At 44.7% G+C, this 13,152-nt stretch overlaps 1 protein-coding gene across 1 annotated transcript; it reads right to left on the bottom strand.

The window, feature by feature from the left end:
• Window positions 1-3,910: 3,910 nt before the first annotated feature.
• On the bottom strand, window positions 3,911-8,041 carry PTH (parathyroid hormone). Its single transcript, XM_086958658.1, has 3 exons — window positions 7,978-8,041; window positions 5,394-5,484; window positions 3,911-4,555 (listed from the first exon to the last, which is right to left on the bottom strand). Exons 2-3 carry the CDS (start codon window positions 5,477-5,479, stop codon window positions 4,255-4,257), a joined length of 387 nt encoding a protein of 128 aa, XP_086814784.1. The 5' UTR covers window positions 5,480-5,484; window positions 7,978-8,041; the 3' UTR covers window positions 3,911-4,254.
• Between the last annotated feature and the right edge of the window lie 5,111 nt (window positions 8,042-13,152).

The raw sequence follows: 13,152 nt of genomic DNA, 5'->3' as shown, positions 1-13,152 counted from the left end.
TCAGGTCGAAATTGGCCTGAGGGAGGAGGGCTGTTCGGCCCCAGACCCTTAAAAAAAACAGCCTGGGGAGAGGGGCCACACAGCCCTCCTCCCCTTTAAAAAAATACACATAAAGGCCCAGCCCTGGTGGATGGGATCCCTGGCCATATATCGGCCTATGGCGTGGGACCATGCAGCCAACTCACTTTTATATTAAATAAAACTTTTTTTAATGGGTCACGCCCTGGGGGGTGGGGTACACAGGACCCAAAAGCACCAAGGGAAGGGAGTAGCACACAACCCCCTCTCCTAAAAAAAAAAAGAATAGGAACCGGCAACTCGCCAGAAGTCCCGCCCCCTTTCTCCACTACTTTGCAAAAGCACCTCCTTGCATGCTTTTGGTTCGGGGTTGAAGCCCCCGTTGCTGCGGAGGGTCCTTAGGGGCCAAATAGCCCTCCTGTTACCTCCAGTAAGCCCCATACAGTGGAAAGGCTGAGAGGTGGTCGAAAGCCACACCCCTTTTTACAACACTTTGCAAGCATGCCTCTTGGTGCACTGCTGGTCGGAGGATGAGGTCCCCTTATATCCTAAGGGCCTCAGACCTAAAGTGCACTTCATCCCGGAAACAGCAGTGCACCAGGAGGCACGTTTGCAGAGTGGTGGAGAAAGGGGGCATGGCCTGCAACCACCTCTCAGCAATCCCTCTGTATGGGGCTTACTGGAGGTAACAGGTAGGCTAGTTGGCCCCTAAGGGCCCCTAGCAGCAAAAGAGGCTTCATCCCCCAACCAAGAGTGCACCGGGAAGTGTGTTTGCAGAGTGGTGGACAAAGGGGGTGTGGCATGCTATCAGAACTCAGCAATCCTGCTGTGTAAGTCTTACTGGAGATAGAGGTTGTTGGTTCCCAAGGATGTCCTTGGGGGTCAACTACCCCATCTGTTACCTCCAGTAAATCCCACACAGACGGATTGCTAAGAGATCTTCGGAGGCCATGTTCCCCTTTCTCCACCACTCTGCAAACGAGCCTCCTGGCACACTACTGGTTGGGGGATGACATCTACTTTACTCTTGAGGGGCCTTGGGGACCAAGAAGCCATCCTGGTAGCTCCTGTAAGTCCTTCGCAGTGTAATTCCTGAACGCTGGTTGGAGGCCCAGCCTCCTTTCCCCGCCACCCTGCAAATGTGACTTCTAGTTAAAGAAACCTTAATTCACTGAAAAAAACAGGTTTCAACAATGTTGTATTTAGAGATTAGCATTTTAAAAACTTTAGAAATTCACTGAAAAAAACCCACGTTTTCAGGGACGTTATAGTTAGTCTGACATTTTACTCGTACAAAACCAGAGAAATTCAGCAGTTATAGTTATCTGAGGTAACTATAAATGCACTGCTTGTGACCTCATGTATTACATCACTCATGACATGGTCAGTGACATCCCTGATGACATCTCAAATGACATAACTGATGACATCAGTGATGACATCATCCACAGCATCTCTGACGCACCCTCTCATACCATTGTCAATGGCCAGCCAAATTTCCTCCGTGGTAGGGACCTGTACAAATTTAATTAGACAGCTACGAAAGCTAGTCCCTCTTCTCTCCACTCCTACGCTTCGCACAATTGTTTCTGCAACAATAATCTCAAGATTGGACTACGGGAATGCCCTTTATCTGGGCTTGCCTAAAACTTTGACCGGTAGGTTACAAGTGGTCCTAAATGACACAGCTAGACTGATCTTTAGGCTACCAAGAGGGACCCATGCCTCCCCATATCTGCGCAAACTGCACTGGCTCCCCATAAAGCGGAGGGTAAAGTTTAAAAGTTTATGCACAGCTCATAAAGCAATCCATGGCCAAGCACCCGCCTACATCAAGGAACGTCTTGAGGTTTACAACCCCAAACAATCAATAAGGTCCTCCAATGCACAATTGCTGTCTTGTCCCCGGTACAAACTGGCCACCAAGGGAGGGAGATCCTTCTCTGTGCTGGTGCCACAGATCTGGAACTAACTACCGGAGCCTCTCCGCAAAGAATCAAATCTGTTGCACTTCGGGAAATCATTAAAAACGCTCTTGTTTAGAGAAGCCCTAAGCACTGTGTATTTTTAACCGCCACATGTATTTTCCATTCACTCAGCTGTTGTTTCTACCCACCTATTATTAGCGCCTAGAGACCTGACGGTGATTTGGCGCTATATAAGTTAAAATTACCATAACATAACATAACATAACATTGTAGAATCTTTTATACACCCACTGCTGATCCCACACAACCATACACAAACCCATTCACAGAGCCATACCAGTACTTTCACACACATTTGCTGAATCATTGATCTATACATACATTCACTCTCTTACCCATACTACCACTCATAGACCCATTCATTCACTAATACAGCCATTGATATCTACTCATACAGGAGCTGACAAATTGAGTGAGTCACCCATAGAACTACTCACACACCTAGACACTCACTCAGACAGTCAATCATAGAGCCACTTACTCACCCAAACAGTTACACACACACCCACTTAATTACTCATACAAATAGAAACACATATTCACTCAGCTATACAGTTATTGCCAGAAGCATGCACTCATCTATATAGCTACTCTCACATCACTCACTCATGCATACAGTCACTCATGTACCCCGTCACTCATGTATACCGCATTTCATAGACTCAGTTACTCACCAACACTGACACATACACTCAATCACCGACACAGTCTTACAGACACTCACTCATACAACTTTTCACACATGCAACAGCACCCCATACAGCCACCGACTCACCCACTCACTGATCCATACAGGCAGTCACACACCTCTTCACCCACAAACACAGACAGCCAGATAACAATAGACATAGTCAGACAACCATTCAATCACGCATTAAGCCATTCACGTACCCACTAACACACTCAAACACCCACTTAGACATTAACTGACAGACAGATACACACAACCAGTCACTCATCCATACATTCACTGAGACGCCTAATCTCTCACTTATACAGTCAGTCATGCACCCACTGAGTCATCCATGCAGTCACTCATAAACCCACTGATTCACCAATACAACTAGGTGTATATATATATTTAACACTCAGAAACTTGTAAAAAACACTCACAGTCACTGGATGATGTCATCACTGAAGTTATTTGAGATGTCATCAGTGATGTCATCCAAATTCACTCTCTAAGGTTTTTTTTTACAAAGTGCACACAATTTGATGATGTTTACTCACACAGCTTCTCAAGTTACATTAATACTTCATCTACTCTTCCATATATATGTCTGCTCTAATAAGTACCTAAATATTTTTATGAGAGTTTTGCTTTAGTATTGGGAGCCTGAAGTGAAATTCACACATTTTATAACCTGCCTGTGAACTTTCACAGCAAATGTGGCAAAGACTTCTCTGGACGTGACATTCTACTGAACGGATGTAAATTCTTAAGCTTCATTTTCCTGGTATCCTTGGTGCATCTGCAGGATTTCTAAGGCACTAGCAAAGACAGGGGACATTGGGACTCACAAAAATTAGCAGCATGCTGAAAACTCCAAATGTGCAGCCTATCACCGGCCTGTTGGTGCCTTTACTGCACGTTCTGGCAATTATATTTACCTGTAACTACTTTGTTTATTGTAGATTTGGGAACGCTGCTAAAAAGCCAATTAGAAATTTCATAATCTGTTTTCCATTTTGTTTGCACCTCATTCTAGCTAATCGCCCAACGTTATGTCTTGTTACCAACTATTGCTCAAACCTCATGAATGATTAAAAAAAAAAGGCGGTGATAATTGAATTTGGTATTATTTCTCTGTAGTGAATAAACACAGAGCATTCCAACTTAGCTACAACTACAGAACAGTCACATAAAACCAGTCTTTCTTGAAGATTTATCTTTTTTTTTATTTGTACCGATTTTAGTTGAGGTAGAAAATTCATTTTTTTTTACAAAACTATAAATTATACAAAACGTTATGTACATGACAAAAATAAATAATAAAAAACTGTTTGTTTTTACATTCGTAGAAGTCAAATATATTTAAACACGACTATACAAATACTCGTGCCCTTTTCTTCACGATGCATTTCAAGTCAAAAGGATTTGCAAATAAATATGTTGTTCCGGGACAATTTAAATAAAGATCCATAAGTTAGCAGCAGTGAAGGTATATGTTTGACAAAAAGAGACACGGTGACAGACAATGTCACAAAAATACAGAGAGTGCAGCAAAAATAAAGAGAAACCATTTCATTAGGTGCTTGGTTGAAAAATCATGTCTAAAACCTCTTGCTCAAGGTCCCCAAGTTTCCTCTGTAAGGCCTGCAGCTGCTCTGGGAGCAGCCGTCTTGTCCTAATGGTTCCCCATTTGTCGTCTTTCCTCCTGGGTCTCTGGCCTCTGCTGAGCGCCTGGTCGGCCTGCAGTTCTGCTGAGAGCCTCATGGCGTCCGGGTACAACTCCAGCAGCTGGAGCTGAAGCCACTCTTGTCTCTCTGTGGTGTGTCTGTGCTCCCCGAAGTTATGCATGAGCTGCACCTCACTCACAGACCGCTTCCTAAAAACACAGCCAAAGAGAAGAGGACAATTGTTTAGAAGCTTCCATCACTGCAAGTAGCTCCTAACAGTAAATGAACTCTATTTGTCTTCAATTCTCATCACATCTGTCCTAACCTTAAATCTCAAACTCAGCTGCTCTCTCTTTCGTGCCTCTAGTGGGGTTGTCTATACCTCATATTTTAGTGTTTCTAGTGACCACATCATCTCTCATCGCTAGTAGAGCCAGAATCCCCACTGAGGGGTAGATTTGGGCACCAGGGCCTTGGGATCATGGTTGCCACACCCAATCATTTCAAAATTCATTGCGGCCAAATTTATCAGTGTCACAGTGAGGCCTCTCCTTGGACACAAAACTGTGAGAGTGACAGATGGCCAGAGTGGAGATAAGTCTCTGAGCCGTGCAGGGTATTTTCTGGCTTAGATGGGTCGAATTGTGACGGTGCATAAGGTTGGTGTGCAGTGGTCCTCTCGGTCAGCCGAGTCCAACCTTGAGGGCCTGGTGGTCCATAAAGGTCACGTATCCCTCTTCTCAAACATCATTTGTGGACCCTCCACCTTCCTCAATTTCTTCTAACTTCATTCATTTTTGTTCAACTCCCTTTCCATACTCACCCATTTTCCCCTACTTATACATTTGATGTTCAGCCCAGAACCCACTTTCATTTGTATCACTTTTTCTTTTCACTCCCAAGCCTGAAACTGACAACTACACGTAGCTAAATGTTTAACTACGCCTTTATCTCTGTATTCCCATTGATACTGGGTACAGTGAGTTTACAAAAGCCGAATTTTAGAGAAAAGAATGTACTTCTTCAGATGAGCACCAGACTGCTTACCTAGTCGGTCTTCCATCAGCTCGTGTGATTAAACACATTCCACATAGCATGACTGCAACTTTTGCCATAACTCCGATAGGCAGCATGGTTACTGTTGGGGGAAATACAACCAATCAATCTTTGTTCATCAGCGGCTTAGTGACAGCATTCATCTTAGGCATGGAAACAAGCTATGGATGTGCAATCTTATAGTTGTTCGTTTGAAGCCATTATCACATAAACACAAGCTGCTGCTGATGGATAGAGAGAAGATAACTTGTCTATAATAATAAGTGATCATGCTTGATTGATGCATTCCTTAATGCCTCCCCTAAGTACAGTTATGCCTAAATAAAGGTTTCAAGAATATCTCAATTATGTAATGCACTGGAATGGAGAAAGGCAGCCGTTCAATCACTACGAACTTCAACAAGCTTTTAAAGCCACAACAAGCTTACTCGATACGTGGTGTGGCTGGAGGGTCAACAACACTTATCTTCAGTGGGTTATTTATAACATTGTGTAAATGATCACCCTCCGTGGAAAACTGACATTAGTTCAGTCAATCATATTGCTTAAAAAGCTGTCATAGACTATGCTCGTCTGCACTCATGGTTAGTTGGCTTCATGAACATGAAGTAGAAGGGGTGACTGGCTTGCTGGTCTTGTTTGTCGATGAAGTGAATGTGTGATGGACGCGAATAGCCTTGTTGTTTGAATTCTGCAGGTATTAACCATGTTTCATTGATCTTTCTTCTCTAGTTGGACTTTAAGTTTAGGCCCTAATTGTGGGGTGGGCAAAGAGCGGTGGCTAAAGCTCGAAGATGCTATAAGGAGCTATTGATATTCTCGGTAGAGTGCAATAACGCTTAGCCTACCTAATAAAAACTGAATAATATCCAACGGTAGCACTCTAACGGTAATAGTATTATAAATAAGTAAGAGAATAGGTACACATGCATTAAAAAAGGTATCCCGCCTGATTTAGTTTTTTTAATGTCGAAAAATAAACATTTTTGATGCATTCTATTCTTTTGAGGGGTATTTAGAATGTAAAGAAATGAAAACATTTTAAAGCTGATAGGGCCCGATTTCAGGAGTAAATGTGACTGTCCTTTAACTTTTTTCTTATTTTCAATAAATATGCTTTGGTGAGAAGTCCAGCCACCCTTCGATTATGGTGGATAAACTCAAATAAGCACGATGACTCCATAAACTATTCATAGACATTTGAAACAGAAGGTTTCACTGAAAGCCTCTTAGAAAGTGTCTGTGATGTGTGTGGGATTATAAAGGATTACATTCCTTTGACTCGGTAATATCAAGTTGTACACAATACTTCAATGTACACTGACGTCATACAAAAAGTAGCATACACAACTTTCCTTTCTGATGTCAGTAACTTCTTGGTAACGTGACACAAACTCGTATCGTACAGTTTCAGGTCCTCTGTAATAGTCTTACACCCTCACTTGTGAGAGATAAGCGGCAGTCGACAACTCAACATATCATCCTGAGGGCCGCGTGCCTGTCAGAGATGAGAGCGTCAGGACAATTTTGGGAACGGCATCCTCGGCAAGGTGCGTCCTTTATGGGTAAGCGAATCACTCCTTGAAATAAACCGACTTTATGCTATAGAGATATTTTTGAAACGATATAATTAGTTTCGTATACTTGTGCAAACACAAAAGAAACTAAACCCGTTGCATGTGTATGTTAACTGGTCGTTATTCTTTTAGATTAAGTCAAAAATGCAAAGTTCAGGTCACTGATTTCCGCTGACTGTCTGTGTGATCTTGCTCCAGCCCTCAGCAATACAGCTGGTATTTGAAGCAGTCATAAGTAGAAGTCGGCCATCACTAAAATACAATGTACAAGCACCGGCATGCTGTCCATATGATTGCTTCTACTCTCACTGTAGACATCCTATTTGGACGGGAGCAGCTCATCGAATGAGATCAACCTTTTGTCCACCATGGCCCATCTGCTAAAAATGAGGGCAGACCCTTCATATACTGTGAAACTGATATATTGTTTAATGTGTTTCACCACCTTTTACCACAAGCCACTTGGGCTGCAGTCACCAACAAAAAATATTCAATAAAATAAATGTAAACATTCTTATTCTTACTATTAATAATAACAGTGCCTAGAAAGGGCACAAGTGTAGTATGAAGCGCTATATGAAACAAGCCACATTATTATTATTTCCAGTGTTAGTATTATTGGCAATAATAATGCATCAACAATGATTATAATGTATGAACGCAGTTTTCACAAAATAATCTAATGATATAGATTTAAGAACACCCGTCGCCAGGCATCATACATGCTTCCCTTTTTATGCCCAAGGCATATTTGTAGACCTGCAAGAAAACAAGTTTAGAACAGACAACTTGACCCAATTCAAAGTAATGTTCCATGGATTGTTTTTGTTCACTCAAGTAACTTTTATAACCACAGAAAACAAACAGCGGTGATATTGGTAATCGGAGTCATCTGTAAATATGGTTTGCAACAAATAAGGGCAAACATAATTCAGTTTGGAAAAATAGTTAAATAAAATAAACCAGTTGTTTAAGATTAAGTATGGCAGAGAACTTACCAAAATGTGTTCTAGTCAGCACTCGATGTATAGTGGACAGCTGTGGTCTCCCCGGGTTATGTGAGAGTGGTTGATCGGTTGTATAGTGCCCCCATCGCTGGCGTCTTCCATTTATAGTCCTTGGGAGCCCCGAGCCTTTTTGTGAAGGATGACGTCACTGGCGGCTCTTTGGGGCTCTCTCTTGACAGCGGGGGGGGGGGGGGGGGGGGGGGGGGCAGATATCTGCTCTCAGGGCTCCAGGCCACGCCCCCGGGTGCAGTAGCCAGCCTCCGAGGCACGTGCTGTCCGCTTCCGAACAAACGCTGGGAGCAGAAGGAATACACGGAGGGAAGGGAAGCAACGACCAGGGAAAATCAAAGGTTACGAACACATCACGCGCAGGTATCGTGACAGCCGTGAACAAAGCACATCGATGCATGAGAGGCGCTAAGAAGAGGTGTAGGAACGAATACATCTTTACACTTATCTGGCACTTAAGATGCAACTTTTAAAATGGGAATCCGCGTCAGAGAGGCTGCGCCATCACTGCCCACAAGACAAAATAATAGCTCCGTGGAAGGAGTGCACAGTCAGTGGTTGCCGTCGACGATATCTGGGGACTTGAGCAGTGTCGGTCCAGTCAGTGCAAGGTGCTCTCAGTCCGACCCACAGTGCGGATGATGCATTTTTAAATTACCAAAATGATTGTGATTTTGAAATCACTAGTAATGCGCCAGAGTTCGTCATTCATATTTTGCGTAGATTATGATCTCGTTATCAAGTGTTTTGGAGCGCCCTTTAATGTTTTAGTTAAACATTCACAACAATGGAACATGCCTGAGGTGCCGTATTACACCGCGTGAGATACATGAATTACTAGAGACATGTTATGCAGATACAAAGCAGGTAGCTGCCCAGTAACCCCCCCCCCCCCGAAATTGACGAGGACATCCCGTCCCTGCTTCTCCACCCCTATCTCTGTACCCTTCTCTTGACATTCACCAGTCTCTTTTCATTGCACCTCTCCCTTCATCTCACTACCCCATTTCCAGCTGACAACCCTCTTATCTCTTCGTCTACTTCTTCTGTCTCTCTCATCTCCATTTACCTGACCTATCGCTTTCTCTGTCTTTCTGTGCCCTACCTCTCTGAACCCTCTAACTTGCCTCTCCCTACCTCACTTCTCGCACATCACCACCTCATCTCTACACCAACTGCCTCTATCTTTCTACCTAACCTCTCAATGTACTTCACCCTTCCATTGCTGCCACACACCCTCGCCCCTCTCTTCTACACCTGTTCTCTCAATGACACCCCGTCGCTATACCTTATTCCTTTTTCATTACCCCTTTTCTGTACCTCTGTCTCGTTTTCTTTAATAGTCATAATCACCTCTATGAAATACTTACAAAAATCGATATCGTATGTGATATTACCAGCACGTGAACAGCGCACATCTGCAACTGGTATCCGCTTGTAGCGTTGATAGCTGGGTGGACTGTGTGTTTCTGTAAAGTCCTGAACACTCAGCTGACACATTGTTTGTCTGTAAATAATCTTGTGGGTCTAATACATGTTCAATAGCGAAAAGTAAACCGGGTTAAACACAGCTAAACGTATTTGCACTAATTCTGCTGCTCTTGTAATAAGAACCGTAGCGAATCGCCTTTGCGTCAAATTTAATGTCAATTCCTCATTTAACAGAGGAGGAAAAGTAATTCGGATATTTATTATGGAAACACTGCCAAAACAGAGCATTTCATGCTGTTTTCATTAATGTACAGTGCAATAGTCTCTAGGTAATATGTGCTCTCCTTTGTTCCGTTCCTACCTGCATTTTTTGCACACTGAGCGATCCTCCCAAGGGTGGAGGGTCCCTGAGCTACAGCGGCGGCATGGGGTTACTTTAGCCCCCCTCGGATGCGTGTTTAGAGTCGGCGCCTCTCCGAGCAGGGTGCACAGTGCTTGACGGCATCACTCATCTGTAACCAGCCATTACCGGGCTTTTCCCCATTAATTATGCAGGGTATTGTTATTTCTACCACCCTTTCCTCCTTCCCTTTCACCCCTTTAGTGCCTTGTTACACTAATACTTTTTGCAATGTTTATTGCACCCCATGCACTTGGATATTGCATAACGTGACGAGACCTTATGGCTCTCATTTGTGATACCAGTGCTGACACAGTTGAATCCAGTTTAACAGCCCGATTCATGAAGCTAAATTGCGCTCGCAAAGGGCAATTGCGAGTGCAATTTTTGCATTTGGGATTCATCATATTTGCGAGGAATTGGATTTAAGGAATCTCTATTAAAGATTACTTAAATGCAATTCATTAACCAATTTGAAATTGTGAATTTGCAATATTTGGTCGCTATTTACCACAAAGTCTGACTTCGTGGTAAATAGCGAAAAAATAGAAAAAAGCACTTTAGTGCATTTTTCTCTGTTGCATGTTACACACACACATGTGTGTGCGCAACACCTGTGTAAATTTGCATTTCAGGGGTGCTACAGGGTGTCCTTTGGACAACCCTGGCACCCTTGAAATCGCTATCCCTTTTGCGATTAGCTAATTGCTAATCGCAAATAAGGAATACTCCCCATTCATTCCTATGGGCCTTTAGGCCACTCGTGGATCTAACTTCTTGCCACAGACTATTGGAAGCCCTGTACCTGCTGTCCCTGCTACAGGAGTAGCGTGAAAACATCGTCCAAGTGCTGCTGGGAGACTCTGACCAACGCGAGGCCGCAGAGGAGGACGAGGCGCCGGCCCCGGGACTGCGAGGACCAGCATACACCATCTCCAGCTGGTCCTCTTCCCGTGAGAGCCGCGCCCCCTTCCAGTGCCCCGCCCCCAGTGAAGCGCTATAACTTCTCGCGGCACCCGCTTCGCGGGTGCCACTCGTGGATCTAACTTCTTGCCACAGACTATTGGAAGCCCTGTACCTGCTGTCCCTGCTACAGGAGTAGCGTGAAAACATCGTCCAAGTGCTGCTGGGAGACTCTGACCAAAGCGAGGCCGCAGAGGAGGACGAGGCGCCGGGACTGCAAGGACCAGCATACACCATCTCCAGCTGGTCCTCTTCCCGTGAGAGCCGCGCCCCCTTCCAATGCCCCGCCCCAAGCGAAGCGCTATAACTTCTCGCGGCACCCGCTTTCGCGGGTGCCACTCGTGGATCTAACTTCTTGCCACAGACTATTGGAAGCCCTGTACCTGCTGTCCCTGCTACAGGAGTAGCGTGAAAACATCGTCCAAGTGCTGCTGGGAGACTCTGACCAACGCAAGGCCGCAGAGGAGGACGAGGCGCCGGCCCCGGGACTGCGAGCACCAGCATACACCATCTCCAGCTGGTCCTCTTCCCGTGAGAGCCGTGCCCCCTTCCAGTGCCCCGCCCATACAACTCCTCACTCCCTAAAAGCGCTACCAGGACCGCGCATCGTGGGACGCGCGCTGGTCGAAGTCCATGGCGAAGACCGGGCAAAGAGCGGGCCGTTTGAGGCCGTTCGAGAACGGGAGAGTCCGGTCCGGCCCACCCCCCTAAGAACTACACCCTGGTCAACTCAATACAGGTATACATCACCTTCCTGATCTCTTTTCATAACCAGACAGCTAACATAAAATCATCCCAACGTAAATATTCATTGCAAAATGAACACGAGATCCACCAAGCAGAAAAAAGCAAAAAAGAATGGAATAGGAGAAAAATTATTAGGTCCAATGGATGACTTCTTGGCCAAAGCAAATACTTTTATCGATCAGAGCATAAGTCTAATCGAGGGTAGAGTTTCTACCGAACTGGCAATTGCACGTCGATCCTCAATGGGATTACTTGCAACCGCAAAAACTCCTGAAGTACAGCCACCCCCAACCCAAACGGCGGTGACTGCAAATAGACTTAGCCTCCCAAATAATGTTGACCTTTCAGCATCTCAAATATCTGTAACTTTCACAGAAAGTGACCTTGAAAAAACTCCTGATATTTTTCCTGATCCTACACCTGAAGAAACAAGACAAATGAGAGGGAGGCGGGAGGGAGCCATAAAGAAACGGAATGCTAAGAAAAACCCAGACCACACTGCAAATTCAACAGCAACCGAGCACCCAATTTTGGTAAGCGACACAAACTCGGCAGCGATACCCACCCATCCCGCTCCCCCAATTAATAATATGGTAACAATACATCATTTACCACACGACCTTCAACTATCATCAATCCCAGACCCCCCCAACCCCACAATATTCAGGAAGACAAAAAGAATCAGCAAGGCTAATTAAGGAGATAGCCTCCCTCTTAAATTCCTACATTCGTCCGCTAGAATCCAGACTCAGCAATATAGAGAGTCAACTAACAAAAATTGCTGGCTCTCTCAAACCTATACCCCCACAACCCCATACTAAACCACCTTCAAATCCATCAACCACTCTTCCAGTACTTAAGAAACCTGTAACCTTACCTCCCCCGCAGCCCAAAAAACAAACTATAATAACAGTCCCAACAAATCCTCCCACTGCACAAAAGCCAACTCATAAGTCCCTGGTTATTCCCCCGCAAACCAGCTCCCAATCGACACCAACTGTAAATACTCCAATCATAAACACACCTGTTTCTAAAACTCCTCTTACAACAAACACAAAACCTCCAAAAACAAAAGGGGCCCCGAGAGAGACAATTGAACAAAAACCTATCTTCAATTTGCCACCTGAGGCTTCTCCATATGTGGTGGTGATGACGGGGGTCCCCGAACTCACAGGCGAGGGGACGGAACCCAACTGGTCATTAAAGAACAAACTCCAGTATTGGCTGAATACAAACCGCCCCGTCCCGCCACCCTGGAAAACCAAAATAGCATCAGTATGCCGGACCCCGTGGGTAGGCTATAAGAAAAAATCTATCCGGGGAGACTGCATAGTAATTACGTTCGAGGACCCCAGCATAGCTGAATATATCTGCTCCTGGGAATATAACAACTCCGCTGGGGGGATTGTAACAAGACCGTTGTCTTACTTTTACCCAAAGAGGTATAATAATAACAACTATACACGTAACACCGACAACATCTGGCGGAAACCAATCCCGCAGCCATGGGAGTTAGATATTGTTGGCCCAATGCGATACAACGACCCCGGCAATTCCTGGTGCCCACCAAATCAGATTTACCAGCAGAGAGAAGCACCATGGCAGACTATGGGCCC

Source organism: Lissotriton vulgaris, chromosome 2_1 (assembly GCF_964263255.1).
Source record: "Lissotriton vulgaris chromosome 2_1, aLisVul1.2, whole genome shotgun sequence".
Classification (NCBI taxonomy): domain Eukaryota; kingdom Metazoa; phylum Chordata; class Amphibia; order Caudata; family Salamandridae; genus Lissotriton; species Lissotriton vulgaris.
This window is presented reverse-complemented; position numbering and strand designations above follow the sequence as displayed.

Coding starts and splice junctions, on each gene's coding strand:
- PTH (XM_086958658.1), bottom strand. CDS start 5,479: ATGCTGCCTATCGGAGTTATGGCAAAAGTTGCAGTCATGCTATGTGGA. Junction 4,556..5,393: donor GCTGATGGAAGACCGACTAG/GTAAGCAGTCTG, acceptor CTGTGTTTTTAG/GAAGCGGTCTGTGAGTGAGG.